Source organism: Bactrocera neohumeralis, chromosome 2, assembly GCF_024586455.1.
Source record: "Bactrocera neohumeralis isolate Rockhampton chromosome 2, APGP_CSIRO_Bneo_wtdbg2-racon-allhic-juicebox.fasta_v2, whole genome shotgun sequence".
In the NCBI taxonomy this organism is placed as follows: domain Eukaryota; kingdom Metazoa; phylum Arthropoda; class Insecta; order Diptera; family Tephritidae; genus Bactrocera; species Bactrocera neohumeralis.
Window position 1 is genome coordinate 1,146,796 of NC_065919.1, and position 23,635 is coordinate 1,170,430.

At 34.9% G+C, this 23,635-nt stretch overlaps 1 protein-coding gene across 1 annotated transcript in view; it reads right to left on the reverse strand.

Annotated features, from left to right (window-relative positions):
• Positions 1–3,947: 3,947 nt before the first annotated feature.
• The window catches only part of LOC126758723 (furin-like protease 1), a 267,237-nt gene continuing 247,549 nt past the window's right edge, over positions 3,948–23,635 (reverse strand). The window contains exons 10-12 of the mRNA XM_050473088.1: positions 21,983–22,137; positions 14,528–14,606; positions 3,948–5,041 (exon numbers count right to left, since the gene is read on the reverse strand). Coding sequence (XP_050329045.1) covers positions 4,203–5,041; positions 14,528–14,606; positions 21,983–22,137 — 1,073 coding nt within the window. The 3' untranslated portion in view covers positions 3,948–4,202. The remainder of the gene's footprint in view (positions 5,042–14,527; positions 14,607–21,982; positions 22,138–23,635) is intronic.

Genomic DNA, 23,635 nt, shown 5'->3' on the forward strand with positions numbered 1-23,635 from the left:
ATCTGTGGCTGTTAAATTAATTGATTAATTAGTTGAATTAAATAATCCTCCCACCGCAAATTCTATCATCGAACGAGTGATTCGTTGGAAATTTATTTTAATTTAATTTGTTTTCTACAACAAAAACACTAATAATAAATATGCTGAATTCGGACTAAATTTATGACCAATATTATAAATATGTATATAAAATATTATAAATATGGATATCAAGAATTTTACATCGTAAATGTTGGTGTTCGTTGGGATTTCATTCGAAGGATTTACGATATACTTTTCTAATTTCTGTTCAGTAAGATTCAATCTGAACAGTTTGGTACAATCGTCGAAGCTCAAGTTCATACCGAATATTAGTCTACTAGGCAAGGTAGTTCGTGCTTTGCACGATTTATTTTCTTTTTCGGGTTTAGAGAATATCTAACAGAGTCGGCTTATAAAAAGTCTTTTAACAAAACTGTGTCTTTTTTGATGAAATATGTAATCAGTTACGTATGAGTTTGTATGTATATTTGTTATAAAGTACATATAGTTGAAAAACTCTTTCAATTGCATTTTATTTATTGTTTTTAAGATGTTCGAGTGCTTTCAGTGATCAGCGAATGAATTTCGCAATTTCATTCAGGGGCCACCCTCGTACAAGACATTTTATCGTGTGCCTCAATTAATAGTGAAGTGTTTTCTCATATTTGGCGCATGACAATAATGTGTTCGTGATCTTGGAGGGTTAGTAGGGAAAGGGATTGTTAATGAAAACACATAAATAAAACAAATGAAACTTCATTATTCAACTTGTGGCACTTTTCTCTAAGTGGTAAGTCTCTACAGTGTATGCTGTATTTATAGAGCGTAATGAGGTAAGGCTCTTAAAGTCCATAGAACATAGCACAATTGGCGAAAATTGTATATTGAGAAATAATAGGCATTATTACATGGATGTTGTATGACTTAAGTAAATGTCATATAACGCATATAATAACAAATTTGTTTAATTTATTGTTTTAAATACACTTTTCTGTATTTAATGTTTTCAAATTAAATTATCCTTCGTTGTTCCAAACTCCTTCAGATAGTAGATATATTTGTGCTGTGAATTAAAATTAGTTTTTATCTCAGAGATCAAAGAAAAACTAATTTTATGATCTTTTTATTATAATGGAAAACGAATGGTACCCACACATATGTACATATACATATGTAAATATGTACATTCGGATGTACAAATGCCCACAATTATCTTTTCGAGTGTTTTTATTGTTTTGACGCTTTCATAATATTCTTCTCTGCCACTAGAATTGTTTAATTACCGCCTAGAAACATGATTAGTTGACACTGATTTTGAGCTAATGACATTTCCGTGAGTATTTGTACGTGTTTCATATACTTAGTGGCGTCTGCAGATGCGTGCTCCAGGCGTGCGCGATACAATTTGGTTCTGAACACACCCGCTCTGATGTTCCTATTTGCTTTTCACACAGTTTTGCTTTGTTGTAAATGAAATCTTCAATTTAATTATGTAAATTTTTTTACAGTTTTCATTAAGAGTGATTAGATACTTTCGCAATTTGTAATCAGTAATTGATTATTTTGATAATTAGTTTATGCTATACTTATGTACATGTGTACATCCACATGCATGTTTTTTCATGGAGGTAGGACTTGAATAAGAAAAAACACAAAAGCGTCACAAAACGTGAAAGTTTCGATGAAAGCTTCAAAGTTGTGAAATTGCTTGGGGGATACATCGCTACTCACACTATTCATTCGTGTTTATAACTGTTTTGTGCATTTCTTTACATTTTTTAAATAATATTTTTTATCCAAAATTTATTCGTTATTAATTATTAATTTTATATTAAACACATACTATTAACATGCCACATAATAGGTACCTCACATACCATCATCAACCCAGATGGAGTAAAGTCAGCTGGATGTTCGAATATTCTGATATTAATTCAAGTTTTCATCCGATTTTATCCATTATAGGCATGAAGATACTCTATTGTGAACACGCTTTTTCAATTTCACCCCGAACTTCGGAAATTTTTATGCAGGGACTAAGAGAAGTAATGACCAAATTCAGCCCATTTTTGACATTCAGACATACTTCTCTCCGGATTTCAGTTATATATCTCACACATTGACCGATGTTTTCGGTAAAAAGTCAACTAAAGGCACTGGTGTCGGCCGAGCATTATTTATTTCAACTATTTTCACACTATCGTAGCTTAGGTTAAAAGATCGATCCAAGAAAAATCTCACTTGGACAGCTTAGTATGCCGGTCCATTCTGGTACAAACTCCTAAAAACTGGGTCTTAAGACTCTTAGTCATGTCATCTTTAATGTCAGTTTCGGCTACGTCTTTTGGTTCGCTGAAGTTAAGATTATCGAGATGTTGCCTCAGTCATGCAAAGGTTGGATTGGAGAAGAAATCGTCCTGATGTTTCCACCTCATCCTCTTCCATACAACTTTGACAACTAGTGTCTGACTAGATTCTAAGCCTTACCGCATGAATGCCTATTAGACTGTGTTCAGTAAGAACTCCAACAATTGCGGCTGAAATTCTCTTAAGGCAAGTAGTTTAGTAGATCTCTGGTGTTCTACTCTAGGCAGAAGGACTCGTAGTCGCACAGGAACTGGTCGTCGATAAGCGCCTGCTAAGACCAAGCGAGGAACATTGGCGCAGTGCTAGAACGCCAGACGCCAATGGAGATGTAATCCGGTCCCATTCCGACATGAACGAGGCAAAAGTGCCCCCCTCTGGCTAGCTTTGTAAAATGCCAGCGATTTCGCTGTGATCAAGTATCCCAACGAGGGTGATGTTGAAGCTATTTCTAGTGCTTACCTCCGTTAACCCTCATAGCAGCCACTTATGCTAGAAAAACACTACAGCCTAAAGCTAAGATTGACGGAAAATTCCCTACAGAAGACTCCTCCTCCAACCCTCCGTCCTAGCTTCGACCCATCTATGAAAAAGCACACTGCACCTCTTCTGCAGTGACCCGTTTGGCCCTTGGGAGGAGAGAATTTCTGCTTGTCTTTGTACGGACCCCTTCGTATACTCAGCTTCCTTAACACACTTCGCAACAACAAACGTGCACGCAATGCCACTATGCTGGGTGCTATGTTTAAAATGGCATTAAGTTGAATTGTTGGTGTAGTCCGTAGTGTACCGGAGATGCCGATGAGAGCCGTCTTTGGACACGCTTAAGATTTTAAGAAAGTGTAGCATTTTAGACAAAATTGGTTTCGCTATGGTTTCGTAGAGCCAAAACAATATCTTTGGTGAGAGTTTCCACCTTTTCTTTATATCTCCTCTACAGCAATATAAAGCGACCGATGCCTTTCTTCCTCTCCTCAATATTTGGCTTCCATGAAAGCTTTCTATCAAAGATAAGCTCTCTATGTTCTTTTTTATAAAAATCAAGTTATTCGTTAGCCGACGGGATACGATTGATATCTAGATATAACGGTGCCAAATAGGTTGAGTGTAGTCAGGGCGATCAAAGAAGTATATACCAAGCTATCGAGTCAAAATTGTACAGACGCCGTTTAAAGACAGAGTTAAAATGGGCGAGTGAGAGTCAAATTTATCAGATTGTATACGCACTTGTCTATATAATTTAGTATTTTATTAAAAAAATATTTTAAAATTATACAGATTTAATATTTTTTATAAATAAATATTTTTATATTTTAAAGTTCCAACAATTTTGCAAATACTTGTTCTTTTTAGGAGTCATTTCCAAGTTTAGTAATTAGCTTACCTTAAAATATTAAAAACCAAGAGCGAAAAAGGTGTTAGAAGCTCTTCCGTAGTGTACCGGATTACTCTCCACATTAATTCTCCAAATTTAGAAATGAAAAAATAGTGTAAAACTCTAAATTATTGTATAAAAATGTTAATTCAAATGATATGTACATATCAAATAAGATTTAAATGAGTCTTATTTAGGAGCTCTTGAAGACCGTACTCGTATCTTTTATTGTAATCTTTTGTTCGTATTTAAATTTCATTAGTAGATTGAAGCGCATTGACAATTATTAAGAAAAAAGTACTACTCTACCAGTATTACCACAAACCCTACCTAAAACAACAATAATATGACTTATTTATTACAGAGAAATAAAATATAAATTAAAAAAGAGCGGCAATAACACCACCTCTGCACAAAAGTAACTCTATTCCATTAGCTATAACTAATTATGCTGCGTTGAATCAAAAAGGTCAACCTCTGAGTCGCTTATTTCTACGGCTTCAATAATTGTCGGGGCCATATCGAATTCGACTGTCACATCGTCGCCCACGCAAGGTGCCAGCTCATCTCGATAGACACGCACTGTGCCGTGTATGTCCTGCTCCTCTTCATCATCAGCTTCGTCACCATCTTCTTCGCCTTCGGTCAGCAGCGCTACACGATCATAGCCGATATTCGGTAGTGTGATCACATTTCCGGTTGTGCTACCATTTCGCCAGAACGGTATGCGCAAATTATTCCGGCGTGCTGCCGAAACAAACATAATGACGAGAATGATGAGCAACGCTGGCACCATGATTAGCGTAAGGTATACGATGCTTGTCGGATTCATAGCTTCATCGTGCTCTACGCTGTCAATCGTTTCGACTTTGGCACTGAAGACGTCCTCGAGTCTATTACCCGAACTACGTTCCGCAAAGACGTAGCAAAATGTTTCATTTGTGCGTGGTATTTTACGCAATTGGCTGCCAGGCGGACAGGTGCTGCATTGCGAATTTAGTGGTCCATAGCAGCGTTGGCAGGTGTTGTCGCATTTGTCGCAGCGCCGCAAATGTATCGGTTCCAAAGGTTCACTCGTGTCGGCATATAAGCGCACAGCTTCTCGTCTGCGATCGATCGACTGTAGCTCATCGTCGTCGGTTATACTCGTCTTGGATATGATGTTGTCGCTTAGTATCGTCGTTCTGTTGGCCGTCGTGCTGTCGCTGAGGATGGCATAAGTGTGTATGGGACATTGTTCGTAGCAGTGGCCATTGTAATAATACGTAGACGCGGCACATTCTATTGGCACGGATAAAAGCGAGAAAGAGAGAAAATATTAGCAAAACTTACATTTAAGCATGAATGTATACAAGTATGTACAGCTGCGAACAAGAAAAAGAAAAAATAGCTGTTACTATCGCGCTTTTATATAAATTCGTATAGATCATATTTAGCAACTTAAAAAATTTAAGTTTTTACTTAAAATCTATATGAAATTACAGAAAACAGCGATAGGTACTGCTATTTCTATATTCGCAGCTGTAAGTGTGTGCGCTTTATGAATGAGAGTGTGACTAAAAAAAAAAACAGTTTTCATTTAATACAAAAAACAAACGCTACCGAAACCAAATGCAAAATAAATACCAACACCAATTCCAATACAGTTATTTAAGCAGAAATTAATATACTTTTGCGAGCTGTTAACAAAAGCGGATACATACCCGGTACAACGATTAGCACACATAAAAAACGTACAATATTACAGCACAAAAATGAAAAATAATTTCGTTCTATTAGGATATGTGTGCATTACTACTTTATATGACCTGCCGCCCATTTGGCACTCTGGTTTAGTTGGTGTAAAGAGAACGGGATCGAACTCTTCTAATGTGGGTGGGTCTGTTTGTGGTTTTGTCAGGGAAAACGTTAGAAATAAGTGGACTTGTGGTCGAGAAGATAATTTGAGATTCTTCAAGGTATTCAGCACTGCTTACAGCTAACCATTATTTAAAGTGCTGTGCATTCCTTAGAGTGGAAACATAATCGTTTTCGGTGTTTACTTTTTCTTAATGGCGATGATCACAGAAAACATATACATTTTCACTTGTTTGACTTTCTTTGACTTTTTGTGAGGTTAATTGAAAGACCTTTGTTTATGCATTCATTAGAATAACGTGCACATAAACGAAAATTTCGGCTTTACATATGTAAAAACAGATTTGAACAAAATAACGGAGTTCTTCCACACATTTGGTTTTCGCAACAGTCGATCGTTTAAATACAAGAGGTTATGTTTAGTATAAAAGTACTAAATCTAAGGTTCTACTTTATTTACAAACTTGTGCTTTTATTGTTTGTATGTACATATGTACGTGCAAATAGGTATACTAAAAATTTAAACAAAATAATTAAAATGTTTCATTTTCAATAAAAACAACAAATAATCAATACAATAAAGTGCAGTGTGCAGTACATACAAATATGTATACATACTAATGTGTACAAATCTGAAAATTACCAAATTAAAATTAAGCCGCAATTATGTAATACTCAAGGAAATTGCAATTATATACATAAATATGTATACCTACATACATATATAAATACATACATATATATGTACATATTATAATGTAAATAAATGCCACACATGAACCGCGTACATTAGTTAAATTGAATTAAAAAGCTGTGCGTCTAAGTCATACTTAACATGTGAGAGCGCATTGATTAGTTTTAATTTTGGCGTTACAAAAACAATTTGTCCGTGAATACAATGTCTTGCATGAATGAATGAACATATGTATGTATGTAAATGCAGTTTTTCATATTCATGGAGCTTTTCTTATTACTTTTTTGCGAATTAAATTTATTATTTTTAATGTTATGATTAAAATTAATTAGTGCTGCAATTATGAATGCGCATTGTTAGCGAAAATAATAGTTAAAACAAACAATATTTACGTGTTTATTTCATAGTTATAAGAAGAAATATTTCACTGAACTCACCTTTGACTATTTTGAATGATTTAGTTACATATGTATGTGTCATTTCGATTTGTAGTTTTGAAAGAGATAAAGTGGTCTTTGGTTATGTTTACTTAGCCATTTTACCAAATGTGCGGTTACGGTTGTCTTATTTATTCATTTGAACTCAATTGCTATTGCGATAGTTGCAACTATCTAAATTTCATAGAAGCATTTCAACTCAAAGCTCTACAAAAATATTACTAGTACATATTGTATGTACATACATACATACATATGTACATATGGGTGCCTTGCTTGCAGTAAATCACAAAAGAATAATAAACCATTCATAGTAGGCTGAATGGTCTACCCTTAATAATACATGGTCTTATAGTTTATGGATCGTTTGTATAGCATTGGTCCATAGTAGCGCGTCTTCAAAGTAGGTGTAATTAAAAATGGTGATTGATCGCCAAAGACCTATGGAGTCATGACCTTTGTGGCATTCATTCCTTCCTCCCGTTCAAGTCAACACTTTCAATTCTATACCACAGCAAATGGTTTGTGGGCTTTTCGCCGTTGAGTAAATAGTTCCAACTTGATCGTTGAATTTCTTACTGCTTTAAAATACAAATGGAACTTACATATGTCATTTGAATATTTTTAAACTTCACGCACTTTTTAAAAGGATTTACAAAAATTTATGTTCTTGAATACCTAGATTCAGAATTTATGAATAGCGGAAATATTTCGGTCCAAATGTATAAAGTAGAGACTCTTCCGCTTTGGAAAATGCTTATGAGTAGAGGACTGGAAATATTTTCCCCTTTTTTCTTCGTGTGTATCGCTGTGCTTGTCGGTCCGCTATGTACCTGGTAAATATACTTTTTCATATCTGCTTTGTAACAAATTTATGCTTTGTACGAAATAAAATACATGAATTTTGTGAAAACATATTTTATTCTTCGCATCGTTCTCATTTCCGATTTACTTGCTGTTGTCTATGCAATTGTTTATTATAATTATTTATTAATTTTTCAATTACTTTATCAATTACTTAAGACTGTAGCTACTGCACATTACAATTAAAATTAAATTAATTTTCTCTTTTTTTATTTTTCGGTTTTACTCTTTTTTATATTTACACGTAATACATACATACATACATTTATGATTTTCATTAGTTGTGTTTTTTTTGTTTCATTTAATTTACTTTATTCTTTAATGTAATTTATTGTATTTGTTGCTGCGCTGTGTTTATTCTCGTTTCTTCTATGATAGTAATATTTTCTTTTTAGTTATTTATGTATACATGTTTTTTTTAATTTGTATATTTTTCTTAAATACTAAATGCACACAATATTATGGTATGTTACATGTTTTTTGTTGTTAAATATGTACTATATGTGTTTGCTGACACCCATTTCCCATGTTTTTGTTTTACTTTCTTTGCCTACTGCTGCAAAGGAGCAAACATCCGATTTATTCATTTGCCTTACATAATCGTATTTTGAGGCTTTTTCCCTTCGCTGTTTTACCCCTTACATACGAACACATCTTTTCTGTGCTCTCCTATTGGCCTTAACATCGCAATTGGTCGTGGTTTTGTAAGCTCCCTATTCGCCCTTCGCTTAAGTTCCTCATTCGCCATTTGCTATTTAACTTGGATTCTATTTTACATTTTGCTGTTTTATCTGTATTTATTTCTTTTGGCTTTTTGTTTAACTATTATATTTCGCATCTGCTTGCTGCCGTTAAAGTTCGTGCGTATGTACGTATGTAAGATATTTGCTTAAGTTATAAGTACCGACGCCCAAAAAAAGTTTATTTTAGCAATGGTTTAATATTAGCAATTAACAAAATGTAGCTTAAGACAAAATCGTAATTAAATGTTATCGCAAAAAAGTAATCAGATCACTACAATAATAATGATTCATAAGCGGTTAAAAACGAAATCTACAAAATTATACCAAAATCAAAATATATATAGGTATATGTATTAACTATTAATATTTTAGGGAAGTTTTAGTAACAAATTACTTAATATTTTTTCCTATTTGTGCGTTATATTGCTTGTAGCTTTTGTTCATTGGCTAACAAAAAAAAAAATTGCTAATTAACTATTTAAAAAAAGGTTTAAATTGTGCTACTAATTTACTATTACTCAACGCTGCCCCACACGCGCATTTACATATATATTTTGTGTGTGTATATTTATGTATAACAGTTAGGTTATTTACTTATCTCGCTCGCCTATACATAGCAATGTTACCAATATTCGAATAATATATCTTTTTAGTTGGTATATCATAAAGGGTGCAACAAAATGGAGCGCCATATTTTCAGTGGGATATTTACTACCGATATTTTGTGTTTTATTCACGCAAAAGCATACATTTTACGAGCAGTAGTGTTTCAGATCCTGTAAATATGGCACTCTGTTAAAATGCATTTGGGTTTTGCTCAAGCTGTTACTTTGCTACAGTTTGTTATCAGTATTGTTTTTTGTTTTAAATTACAAATAAATAACATTTATTTACTTAGTGTAGGCATGGTGGGTGTGGAGGTTCAACAAAAACAACAACAAAAAGGCAATAAAAATTTAAAATAGTTGGAAATAATGCAAAACTGGGAATAAATGAGAGCACAAAATTGAAAAAAAATGCATGTACATATGTATATTTATTAATAAAAAATCTGGAAAATTTTAAGTTTGGCTAACACTTGCAAAATGTAAAAAAGAGGAAAACGTTGGTGTACAAGCTGCCTGACATACCTACACAGGTGTGTTGATGCTTTCAAGATTGATAGAAGAAAAGATTACGTCAGCCAAATTCAAGTGGCGTCATACTTTTGAAATTGGAAGGAAAACATAGAAAAACTCTCAAATAACATGTAAATTGTAAACAAAAACGTAAATACGTTTGCTAATTCGTGAAGAATTAAACTTAATTTATTAGCTTTTGGATAATTTTTTTAGTGAAATTAATAGAATAATATTACGGGAAAATATTTCAGTAACTTTTAAATGACTGCTTTTATATGTTGACACCATAATTGCCTAAAAAAAAGTAATTGCAAATACTTGCCGTAATCTTGTCTTCTATCATTCTCTATTGCCTTCAATAAAACTAAAAGTGCTAAAGATAAATTTTGCATAAGAAATTTAGTGGAGGGTTTTAAGCTGAAAGGGCAAATGTTTTGCGGTAACTCCATTGTACATGTACATATGTATATATAAATAAAATAATATGTACACACTTGCGGCTTGAAAAGCTGACTGTTAAAATCTAACTAATACCGTTATTGAAACAGTAGTATAAAATATACTTTAATCCACATTTAAAGATTAATTAAACTTTTTTAACAACATTCTAAACATTCTAAATTGCTAACCAAATAGCCCCTTCAGCTTTATAAATTATCCTCATACATACTTGTATGTACTTATTTATGTACATGTGCAAGTACAAGTATATCATTATGACGAGCCTTTATTTACATCTAAGCAATTGCATTAAAATATTACGAGTACATATGTACATACATATGTACACATGCGTTTTTGTAGTAAACGTAATTAACAGTTATTTGATTATTCAAAATATTGCACTCAAGTTACTTTGATTATCAAGGATTATATATATATATCGATAGAAAAAATATTGAAATTAATAGTCAAATAGTTTAAAATAATCATGTAATTCTAAAAAAATAAACATTAAATAAAAATTATTGAAAAAATGGCAAGCAAATTGAATATCGTTATCAAAAAAAAAAGCAAAAAAATGATAAATATTGTCCATATGGGCTAGAATTGGGGCTCATCTCACATTCAGAAAGAGAAAACGGATCTTTCACAGCGCTCAATGCTTTGTGTAAGACTAAATAACTAATTAGTTTTTGAGGAGTTAGGAGTAGCCTCGTATTTTTTAAAAATCTGCTGCCTGAAAGTGTTTGGAATTTTAAGTTGAAAACGCCCCATGTGTTCTTTTTTGTGAATTGTTTGGAAGACATGTCAAGTAATATACACTGCCCTCTCTGTTGTTAAAATGCGATGTAAATTCCTCAAAACGTTTAATATAATATTTATATTTTAAAAGAAAGTAATAAGCATCCAGTCAGTTTGTTCTACGGTTTAATTTTTTTTAGCTTTTGCATAATGCAAAGTTTTTCCGAGCTATTCATACTATTATATCCAAAAAAAATACGATTCTAACGAGTTTCGGATTAGTTGAGATTTTATGCACTATTTTACTAAACAATCAGATCTATTAATTAAAGTGCTAAATTTAATTTTACCAATTTATACATGGATACAGTTTGGAATTGTATTTTTCGTATGTAAAACGTTTTTTGATATGTGAAAAATATAATTATATTATGTTCAATACAAAGTTTACAAAATTTTTTGTATTGAAGCATTTTAAATTCACAATTTAAATTGCAAATTCGTAAATTTATTAATCATACTGATATGGAAATTATTGTTCAAAACATTTTTTGCGCTCTGTGATGCTTAGCTAATTCAGCTCAAAAAGAAAACATTTGAATAGTTCTAATGCCATGAATATGTATATTAAAAGTACCTTTCATTAGTCGGAACAAATTCAATATTTGTTAATATTACTTTATACGTTACAGCAGCGCTTTCTTTCTTTACTTTATTTCTTTATTTTAATTCTAATTTCTTATAGTTTTTTGACGCTTAAAAATGTTCGCTCTTTGAAACGCAGGAACTTTTTGCTTACATAAATTTTGTATATTAGTTTTTTATGCGGATTTTTGCATTGCAATCTGTATTTTTAATTTATTACTAATCCTATTCTATTTTATTTACCTCTGTATATTAACTTAATACGATACATTATATTACATATTTGGCCAAAATTTTAGGCTGAAAACCCTACCACCTTTTTGTGCTTATCATATAAAAACTGACGATGATTTTTTTTTTTTGGAATTTTACAAAATACGAAAACTTTAAACTTAAATTGGAATAAATATTTAAAGCTGAGCACAGTAGGACACATTGCAAAGTGCATAGATTGGATTAACATAATGATTAATTTCTCTCTTCACTCGTTGCTTTTCCTTGTTGCTTCGTGTCTCGCCCTAATCTGCGCTCAGCCTTAGATTTGCGGAAGCTAATTGGAGTGGACCATGGTAGCTCTATAGTCAGCAACACATAATTTAATTTATAAACATATATTTAAGCATTTGTTTTGAAGAAAATATTAGTCCATTGGCTAAAAAAAATTATATATTATAGATATTTAGTTCGCTTTTCAACTTTAAACGTTATTGGAATTTTTTCGAAATGCGAAAATAGAAACTCTTTAACTTGAGTTAATTTATGATTTAAAAATTTGTTTTTTTTTAATTAAATTTGTTTAATACATACAACCTAGATTATTTTTTATGCTTGCAAGCATTGCTTAATAACACTACTCAACAAATGTGAAGAAAAAATTTGCGATTGATGCAATTTTAATGAATCTGATTACTTTTCAGCAAAAGTTTTGCAAAAGCTTTGATAAAATATTCTTCTATATATTTTCCTAAAAAAATATGTACTCATAATTAAAATATTAAGCTTTCATAGCTTTCATGCAATGAGAGTAAACTTTATGTTGCGGTGCCAGCAACAATGTTACAAAAACAATAGCTTTTCATAGGTTTGATATAATAAGTAGAATTTCAGTTTGAAAAAATTTTCTTCAGGTGTGCGTTAAGGCATGAGAGAAACGCTTGCAAGTAAAAAACTTTGATATGCACATGTTTTTCCTTTGATTTTCCAATTATAATCGGATGTATTTGGCTTTGTTGGTCTAGGGTATGTGCTTTTAATTCGAACTAAAAAAAGTTGAAGCAACGGTTAATTGTTGGTTGTTAAAAAGCAAGTGGATATACATACATACATACATACATATGCCGTATGTATTCATCAAAATAAAATGCAACGATGACTCGCTGGCTTCAATTGGTTGTCATCCGTTGGATTAATTACAGCTGGCACATACATACATATGTACATACATGTAAGCAAGTAAATAAAATGCAACAATTGCGTGAAAATTCTATTCGATGTAAGGGTTGGCAAGATGCGAGTGCAACTTGGTGAATTGCGCAGCGTTGTTGTCCGCTTCACGTTTCAAATGCTGGCCCTTTCGACAATTTCTCATATTGTGCATGTATTAAAATTACAAAAAGGTGCTACACACATACATACAAATACATCTATGCATTTATTTAATGGGGCGCAAATTGCATTTTGGCAGGTTTTCTTCAAAAAATTAAAAAACATTGCGAAAACTTGTATAAGTAATGCTTGTTCTTCGAGCTTTTTATTAAATACAAAAGACATTTTTCGTTTAGCAGTGTGCAGCGGGAAGACTTGGAAATTTTGAATTACTTATTGTTTTTCGAAAAGTGAGTATTTTTAAAGCCTACATTTGTTTTTATTTTCCTACAACTAACTACAATTTGGACAAGAATATAAAACAAACACACACACACACGCAACTACACTTTGTAATTAAAAACGCAATTCTTTTTATAGGCAATATTCAAAAGGCTTACGTGCATGGATCTTTTTAAAATAAAGTTATTTTTTTTTTATTTTTTTCAATTATCATAACAGAGTTCGAAAATATTATTATTTTATATGTAAATCTTGCATCGGAGAGATGTTAACTTCAATGAAGTTTATGTGAGCACATTTTGAAATTCTGGTTTTATGCACATGCTATCCTTAGATTGCATTTGATTGCTAAAATTTAAAATTTGAAAACCCTAAATATATTTGGTTTACTTTTAAATTTCTTACAAATTTAGTAAAAGCCATCACTTCGAGCTTAAATGCGAATATACCTTACGTGTACGGCAAGTTTAGTCATTTTTAGAGCATTAAAGTTATGAATACCTAGTATAACACTAACCAATTTTAGTCCTTTCAAAATAAATGGGTATCTCATTATTTTCCGCTAATTAACGAGTTCTGTATAATTTGCGCTTGCCTTGTTTAAAGTGTGTTATTTAAGCAATTTGACGGTGTGTTTAGCGATTTTCGCTTAATACAAATACCTCCACTGTTTTTTATTTAATTTTTTAAGATATGAAATTTTTGAATTTATCGAAAAAAAACCGTTTTATAGAAAAAAAATTCCATGTGTTTAGCTAACTTAGCACTTTGTTTAAGTATATCCTCGGAGTTTTCTTCTTTTATAAGCCATTACCCAACTTAACTTAACAAAGTTGACATCTATGTAGTTTGGTTGTGATTTCGCCTTTTGATTTGGTTTCACTTCAATCTACACAGGACTTTGAAATTTATTATTGAAATAAATGTAAATATGTTCAGAAGAAATTTTTTAGAAGCAGAAATCTTACACGCACATTACAAACATACATCTTATCTTTTACACTTACTGTATTTCTAGTTATATTTTTTATTTTTAGGATTTTTTGTGCTTTTGTAACTAGCTTTTGTTTAAGCTTCAATCTCAATATAAAAGTTTTGAAAAAATGTGTTTGCTTTAGAAAAATCTTGCGCGGCTTACTCAATTTGTATTGTAGTCTACTTATTATTATTGTGAATTTTCATTTTTGTTTTTTTTTTTTTTTTGTTTTTGCTACTTTTTGGCTTGCTATCAATTTACAGGTTTACTTTATACAACTTTTTGCATATTCGCAGTGTTAGTTATTGTTTTTGTTCTAACAACTGTGTCTAGCTATTGCCATTTTTGTTATTGCTGTTGTTGTTGCAATTGAAGTTTAATAGTAATTGTGTTAATAAAATGATAATTAAACACAAACCTAAACATCTTTGGTCGGATGTCGCCTTCAGGCACGACGCATTCGTCTTATCGTTGGCCATCACACTCGATTCACCCACCTGCAAATGAAGGAATAAGAAAGAATTTAGTATTAAGAGAAGACGCGTCAAAATAATGCATATGCGTATGAGTGTAATTGAGTTAGAAAACTTCGGATCTTGTGCCCGCGTTGTCCATCTGAAAAAGCCTCGACTGCATGAAATGCAAAAAAAACAGAAAACCGAAGAATAACTTCAATTAGCCGTGAAGAAGTGACGAAAGTTAAGAAGGAACTTAATAAGTGAAAAGTATGTTCCAGGGAATGCCAAAAAAGCGAAGCAGCTATGAACTGTAGCAATGCAAAACCCCGCAAGGAAAATTGTAGGGAAGGCGGCAAAGAAAAATTGCAACATTGCTTTTCTTATATACATATGTATATTTTCATATGTATGTACATACATATGTATGTATGTACTTGGCAACTTTGTGTTCGCTTTTGTTGTTTTCACTTTAGTGCACTGAAATGACTCTGCGCGGTCACTTTGCTGGGCGCTTTGGCCAAACGTGTATGTGTGTATTTTCCCAGCGTTGGAGCGGAATGTGTTTTGCCGCAAAGCAGACATTTTGGTGTACGTACCAATTTATATACGTATAAATGCCTGCTTGGCATGCCACGGAATGTTGCATGTTGCCGTGCTGTCTGCCACAAACGATGGCATGACCAATGGCGCGCATTTTTCGGCTATCTGCCTTTGCAGGGGGCTGTCTGCGTGACTCAAACCTACAAAGTGGGCTAACTGTCTGCAATGTAATGGCGTTCTGTGTGCCCGCTGGTCTGCCCAGTCCCGTTCGCGTGTACATTGCTCTTAGATGCCAACAAGTGTCATACATGCAACTCCTAAATACACTCGTAAATTTAAAGGATCTCAAGGGTCTTAGCTGCATAGCCACAGCGCATAATGTATTTGCTTTTACTACGGCTTTGGTTTGCTAACTTGCGGGCCCACATACCGCCACACATATGCGCAGCGGTAAATGTTTATCATTTATTTATTTATTCGTGCATTCCGAATGCAACAACTATCATGAGTGCGTCCTGCCATCTTGTGGCGTGCTGTTGCCTTTACTCTGATCTGGTCGGTTTTATTTGCTTTACTTATACACGTTCATACATACATATGTATGTATATACGGTGTGTCTATTCTCTATTCGCCGACTTTTGCCCATAAACGCAAAAATTGCAACTAGCAGCACACACATGGACAGACGAATATACATTTGTTTGCAAAAGCGGAATAAAAGGAAAATTAGTTAAAAGCGGTTGTAGAGAGAGAGAGAGAGAGAGAGAGAGAGAGAGAGTAGAGCGATAGTAAGGCTAGCCGCGGCAACAAGCGCTAAGGCAGCGCCCAGTGACAGACGAATTGGCGGCAGCAGGTTATTCAACTTTTAGTTTATTATATTTTTTAAATTTTGTTGCAATATCTATGTATGTACATATGTATATGGATATTTTTGTTTTATTATCGTTTTTGGAGTATAGTGGTTTTTATCTGTTTTGCTGGGAAGCTTAACTTAAGAAATTAGAGTGGAAACAAAATGTCCTTGCGCATACTAACTGTTTTCCCTACTAATATTTATATGAATTACACATACTTATGTACATATGTATCTATATTAAGTGACATAATTGAACGCTGCTATAGGGAAGATTGGCATATTAATCCCTATGCCATCGTTGCTTTTGTTGCTTCCTGGACTTGCAGGGTGATCGATGAGCTAAATTAATTCCATCTTAAATAATTTGAGGTCGCAAAACAGGTACCATGAATTCCATTCCATCGATAAGTGATATCACCGACGGAATGTTGGCTCTATTAAACCATAGTTAGCTTTGGAAGACAACAGGGTTTGTTCGGAAAGTAATAGGACTGATTTTCTTCCGCCGCGACTGTACTTCCGAGGGCGTTCCTAACTAATAAACGTGCGGCTGGTCAGTGCTCCTGGAGTCAGGACAAACATTTTCATGCAGCGTGTTTTTGGGAGTGGTACAAGCCGAAAATGCAGCGTTCGTTAAAGCAGAGGTACGAGACCCAGATATTGCTTTAGCAAAAATTGGTGGTTTTCGGCGGCACCAGGCCTTTTTGGAGGGCTGGAATGAGATTGCTGATGAAGACCGTGCTGGGAGACCAGCGACTTCGACAAACACCAACAATGTGATTCGTATGCGCAAAGTTTTGAACTCAGACCGTCGACTAAGTATTCGTTTATTTGCCCTGATGTTAAATTTATCAAAATCTGTGGTTTGGGACATTTTGACGGAGCACTTGAACATGAGCGAGGTGTGCGCGAAGATGGTACCAAAAGTGGTCACTGACGACTGGAAATTGCGGTGAATGGAAGCGTGCCAAGAAAATTTGAACATGTGTGAAAGTGGAAACCAATTTTTGAATAACGTAATATCAGGTGACGAGTCATGGATCTTTGAGTATGATCCCGAGGCAAAGTGGCATTGTGAGACGACAGAGGGGATCTAAGCAGCATGCACTTCGGATCTCAAGGCTATTCCGGATCAAAGCTTGCGGGGAGGGTTAGTGGAGGAGTGCACTGTCTGGAACTTTCCATTATCTCCACTGCAGGGTTCCTGACCACTGCAGCGTCTTCCAAGCAGAGGTGGCTGCCATAAACATAGCAGCAGATCCATGGCTCAGGAGCGAAGCCTCCTTCAGAGTGGTGACTATCCACTCCAAAAATAAGGGCAGCGATATCAGCCTTGAGTTCGCAGACTGTGTGCTTTAGACTAATGAAAGGATGTATAGGCTTCTTGTCTCTAGCAGCGAGTAATCATATGGTTAGACTGGTTTGGGTGTGTGACCCCAGCAGTATTGCAGGAAACTGTAAGGATAATGAGCTTGTCAGGACATGTACGTCAGTTGCAATTACTGTTGGGCGTGAGGCCAAATCAGCAAGCGCTCGTCAACTACTAATCAACTGTACAGTGACAAAGTCCTTCAGCCTCTAGGTAAATCGAAATAGATCTAGGGAACTCTTCGCTCTTAGTAGGGTTCGTCTTTCAATGTTTGTAGGATTTCTAACTGGACACAGTTCGATCGGGATGCATGAGGAAAGATTGAATATCATACCGGATGTCAGCTGCATTAGCTGTTTAGAAGAAGATTAGATAGAATCAACTCAACACTTCCTCCTTGAAGATTTCGCTTTTGCTAGATCAAGACAAAACACCTCTGATCTCACCCTTTTAGACCAGGTGAAATATCGGAATTAGAAATAAAACAGACCATAAAATGTGCTTATAATTTCATACTCTTTTTTACCAAATTTATTTGATTTGCTTTCGGCTTTTTAGATCTTCATTAATTTTCGTTATCATTTCATTTTTTGTTTTTGTTTCTGCTGCAACTAAGCAAAAAAGCGTCATCAACTAACCAGCAACGACAGGCATTAATTCAACCAACTAAACCAGATCTGCTGGCAGAGCAAAGAACCACAGACGCCAGCGCCGGTTTATGGGAGCAACTCAAATGCAGGGACATGTACTCGTTCGTGTATGGCAGCTCACTGAACTGAATAAGCAAAAGCGGGTTTGGCGGTCGAATGAGCGAGCGACATTGGCAAATTGCCCGCTGGCAATGTTGTCAGCACATCACAGCGAGTTGGAATTGCCAAAAATGAATTCAATGCAGATTTCTGAAAATCGCCTTTCATACTTACATACATACTATGTAGAGATCCGAAGGCATATATGCATATTGGGGTGGAACTTTTATTTTAGTAGGAAGGTTAGGTTCTACGGATGGAGTTAGTCAGCATGTAAATTTCAGAGTTATGATTAAAAAAACTAATTTTTGATTTACGATTTTATATTGCTTTTCGTCAAGTAATTTGGGGATTCCAACCCATATATTTATATGTAATGTCACGCAATCGTAATAGAATTGATAAGTACCACGTAGGCGGGGTAAATTATTTTCGTTCAAGTTCATTATGTACGAAGAAACAAATAGTAAGTTGAGAAAAAGAACAGAAACAGCGGACTAAAGAGCAAATAATAATCTTAGATAGCATTTATGCATATACTATTACTTTCGGAATGTGGACAACCCTAATATTCAACTTTGTATTCCTGCTTATATAATGATTTCTTGCAGCGCTCGATTGGTGGTCTGCTGGCGATGAAATTGCAAAAGCAGCATCATTACCGATATCAACCAATGTTGTTGGCTTGCGGACATATGTTCAACCAACCTGCATACATACAAACATAAAATGCTGACAGCTATGTGGATGCTGGCAGAAAGGGTAATGTAAATTGGCGTTAAGCACACAATGCGATGCACCTAATTTATGCGGGTTTTCACACTAACAGAGTTTCTTTCTCCTCAGTGGACAAAAAATGCAATGATACTTGTAATGTAAACTCGAAAGAACCCATTGTTTTTCGCAGCACTAACGAGACTTCAAAAAAGGCATAAATATATTAATTTACAGATATTTATTAACTGCAAAACTTTCTCTGAGCCAAGCGATAATTTCACATTATGCGAGTGAAATGGTACGGAAAATCCCCACTGCCGTATGCAAATTGATGCAGAAGTCAGTCAGCCACGCGATTGCTCCATTGCCAAGTGCATTTATTCAAATTGAATGGAAATTTTAAAGATTCATAAACCTCACTGCTACACTGACAACAGTTGCAGAAGGACAATAACTGTATTTTGCTCCACCACAACAACATTTTCATATAGAGAAGGCTCGCAATTCTCCTCGGCAGCGTGCATTTTCCTCTGTCCTAAAGATGGAATGGCAAAAGCTTGCTGTATCTCGAGTCGTGTCGCCTCCACCTTCTTGTATTTCTTGTCTGTTATTTGCGCCTCACAACAAGCCGCCCGCAAAGCTCTGTCCAAACACCTAAATGCACATATGCACATTTGAATGTACTCATATGTCGGCCGGTATCGAGTGGCCACATTGAAATTCTGTGCAGTCGAACCTCGAACAAGGCTTGGCCTTTGCCTCTACCATGTTAATTTCTGTGAGTGCTGTTTTTACAATAAACTTGCAACAACAGCTACATCAACAACACACAAACAGTGTGGACTGTTTGTGTGCATGTGGACCATAATTGCACGACGGTTGTTATGCGGTGTTGGACATGCCAAAATCATAAGCTAGTCGAAGCATGCACCCAAGAATGCAGGCGGTGTAGAGCAAGCAGTTACTGGCCACAACGATATTTTCTCAGCAAGGTACTTTAAAGTTTAGAGGCAATTAATAAAGTATTTTAACTTTCATATTCCTTGAAATACAAGACAAAAATATACTTTCCTCAAAAACTTTTAATTTGCATGGATTATGAATCTTTAAAAGGGGGTAAAGAAATGTTAAAGTCAGAGCTTAAAGCTTTGGCAGTGGACTCTTCGGCTTACTTACTTCGGCAACTTTTGTAGTCTTAGTGTAAGCTGGGTCTTTGATTTCTCTTTTGTTTTTTATTTCAATAAAATACGATGTTAAACCTACAATAATTTGGTTCGAATAACTCAAATTTATTCAAGTAACCTGAGACGACTTAAGCGGATATTCTAGTCTAGAAATTTTAATTAATTGAATTTTTTCATAATTAGATAGTTTATCTCCCCAAAAGGATTTTTCAAAATTCAAATTATTTCAGAAGTTATAGCCGTTTTAGTGTTGTGACAAGAATGCATCATTGTTTTATTTTTCAGATGACCACAAAGGTAGAAAGGAGGATGGCGTCATATGTAGAAGTTCACGCAAGTGAGGAAAGTTCTCTGATCGCCATTCACTTGGGGGTGGCCAGAAACGATTATTTTACATATGACTCAAGCAGCTCACGACTTCCGGTCTTTGACCGAGTAACCTCTGGACCAAAGAACAATCCGTTTGAAGGCGAGCTAAAGTGAGGTGTGTGCTGGGTTTGGGACCCGCCACGTAAAAAACGCCCCCCATGCAAATGAACAGCTGGTACGATGAGGAGTGCCATGTCGCAGCTGAGAGAAAACAGACTGCCTACCCCGCAACGTTATAATCGACTACAACACGTGCGGGATGGGATAGATACCCAGATTTGAAGAGGGAAGCAAGACGCATTTGCAGACAAAAAAAGAAAGAGGCCAAAATGCGTGAGTACGAAGAGTTTGACAAGTTGGCCGACAGGGGTAATGCTCGAAATTCTTCGAAAAGATGCGGCGACTAACAGAAGGTTTAGTGACTGATGCCCAGAGCATACTAAAATTATGGAGCGAACATTTTACCAGCCTGCTGAATGGCAGTGAAACTATAACGCCAGGAGAAGGCAAACCCGATTCTCCAACTGATGACGATGGGTCAGAAGTTTGAATTTAAGTGTGCTCTGCCCAATCCAGAAAAAGGGAGATCCCCCAACCTGTGTCAACTACCGTGGGATAAGCCTCCTCAACATCGCATATAAGGTTCTATCGAGCGTATGTGTGAAAGATTAAAGCACACAAACAACAAACTGATTTGGATTGGCAAATCAACAATTGACCAGATATTCACCATACGTCAAATCTTGGAAAATACCCGTGAAAGGAGAATCGATACACACCACCTCTTCGTCGATTTAAAAGCTGCTTTTGACAGCACGAAAAGGAGCTGCCTTTGTGCCGTGATGTCTCAATTTGGTATCCCCCAAAACTAATACGGCTGTGTAAATTGACGTTGAGCAACACGAAAAGCTCCGTCAGGATCGGGAAGGACCTCTCCGAGCCGTTCGATACCAAACGAGGTTTCAGGCAAGGCAACTCCCTTTCGTGGGATTTCTTCAACCTACTTCTGGAGAAAATAATTCGAGCTGCAGCACTAAACATTGAAGGTGCCATCTTCTATAAGAGTGTACAGCTGCTGGCGTATGCTGATGAAAAACTCTTGAACTTCGAGTCTCCATCCTTTAAGGTTACTTTTTTGATGGCATCTCCTATACATTAATTTTAACCCTTTTTTCGTGTTGGAAATATACTTTGAGGTTTCAAATTGTCTCCGAGAAAATACTTTAATATTCTTAGGAATGTAGCTAGAGCCATCTGAGTTATGATTCTTATTATTTCGTAATAGTGTGAGAAGAAAGTGATGAAATCAAAATAAGTCAAATTTAAAGGATACTGAAGTAGTAGTGGGGTTGTAAAATATTTGGTTAGAATAAAAAATTAAATCTGCAATAAATATTTGACTTGAAAATCAAATTAATTCTAAACGAACAAGAAAATTTTATTTAAAAATCTTATGATTCGGTACTCAACTTCGCTTCTGTAAACGATTTCACAATGTTAGTTTATATTTAACTAAGAAAGTTACATAACGTTTGATTGATCCGAATTTAATGAAATAAAATACATTTACATATATATGTTTAGGTCAACGTTAGAGTATTAAATATGATCGGTTGCAATGAGTATTTACCTGCTGCATATTTCGCCATTGCAAATTGGCATCGTACTCGATGTCGTTGTGGCCCATATCATTGCCAAATAGACCGTCACTAATATGGACCGCGTCCTCCGGTTGGGCGGGCGTTTCAGTGCCATAGAAAATCAAGTCCCATTGTGTGATTTGCGCTATAAAACGAACAATGCAATTGAATGTTCAATAGAAGTTTGCAAAAATATTCCGCAGAAATAGATGGAGCTAAGAAAATACAGCTAAACTAAATATGCATGTGTATACATATGTACATATATAAAATATTAATACAAATAAAAATTTCAGCTACGAAAATTATGGTTTTACTAAACAAAATAAAAAATACGAAATATATTCGAACATGTGGGTGTGTTTGGGTTTAAGAAAATATAAATAAACTGTAAATATAAGTATGACTGTGAGTGTGGAGCTGCTGTAGTAATTGTTCAATTTGTTTCCATTGCCTTTCGATTTCGAGAAAAGCTTAAGAACTTAGCATGCAAAAGGAATATGAGAATGTGGAACAAAACAGAATACAGAAATAACTATGCAATCATTGTTTAAAAAACCAATTGCTGAACAAAGACCTCATATTTGCCAAATAACATGCACTAAGTTTAAAGGAGATGAGTGCATCGCCATGCCTCACAGGATAAATATGTGAGTATATGTATACTTATGCAATGCATATTCCAAGAGAAGTGCAGACTGAAGCTCATAAATTTTTTAAATGCGTGCAAGTTGAAAATTTATGGCGCCGAGTAGAGTTCAAGAGCCAATTGCAACCGCTCGAACGTTTGAGCAAGAGCCTTTAAGGAGTGCAGAAGTTCATACTATATACATAGGATTGTAGTTGTCCCTCTTCAATAGTTAAACACTCGCTGACAATCACGAATGAAAACTTTACGACTTCAGTTCAACAACTCAAAAAGTTGCAAGTCTCTCTTAAATCGAAAAATGGCGAACTGTGAAAGCATTCAACAAGAGCAGCTGCCCTTAGTCCAGTGTCACTATCCGGCAGTTTGATTGATTGCTATTACGTACGAATGTCTGTAGCACTTAGCCCGATTGCGAGGCCGAAATATGCTACCATCGGCCATAACAATATAAATGGCTGACAATAAGCGAAAAAATCGGGATATCGATCTGCCTTAGAGTCTTTGATTGATGGCGCATACACGCACCCACATACAAGTGGTGTCAGCGTCAGTTGGAAAACGAACGGATTGAAGAATTTTCCTACCATTTGCATATGTACTAACAAAGCGGGGCGTATATTCGCTGAAAAATGCCTACGTGCTGTTGGCTGACTGCAGGTGACGTTTCCTTTGTATGCAGTGACTTTTATGGCCCTCAAATTGAGTGGAATTTACAGCTTGATAAACGAGTTTACTCCCGTAAGCCACGAGTGATAGATCGAGTAATAATTTTAAAAGGAATTCTCAATGAAGGCAATATCGCAATATTAAAATTTCTGCAAATGTTTTTGTACTTAAAGAAATTGGAATGAAATTTGCTCAGGAACTCTAATACTAATTTTAGCGCTTAGTGGAAGCAGAAATTTTGATCTTTTACTCTCTAGAGTTATGACCCAATTTTTTTGAATGACAATAATGTTTATTGCGCCGACTAAATCTCTTTAAAATCATCTAC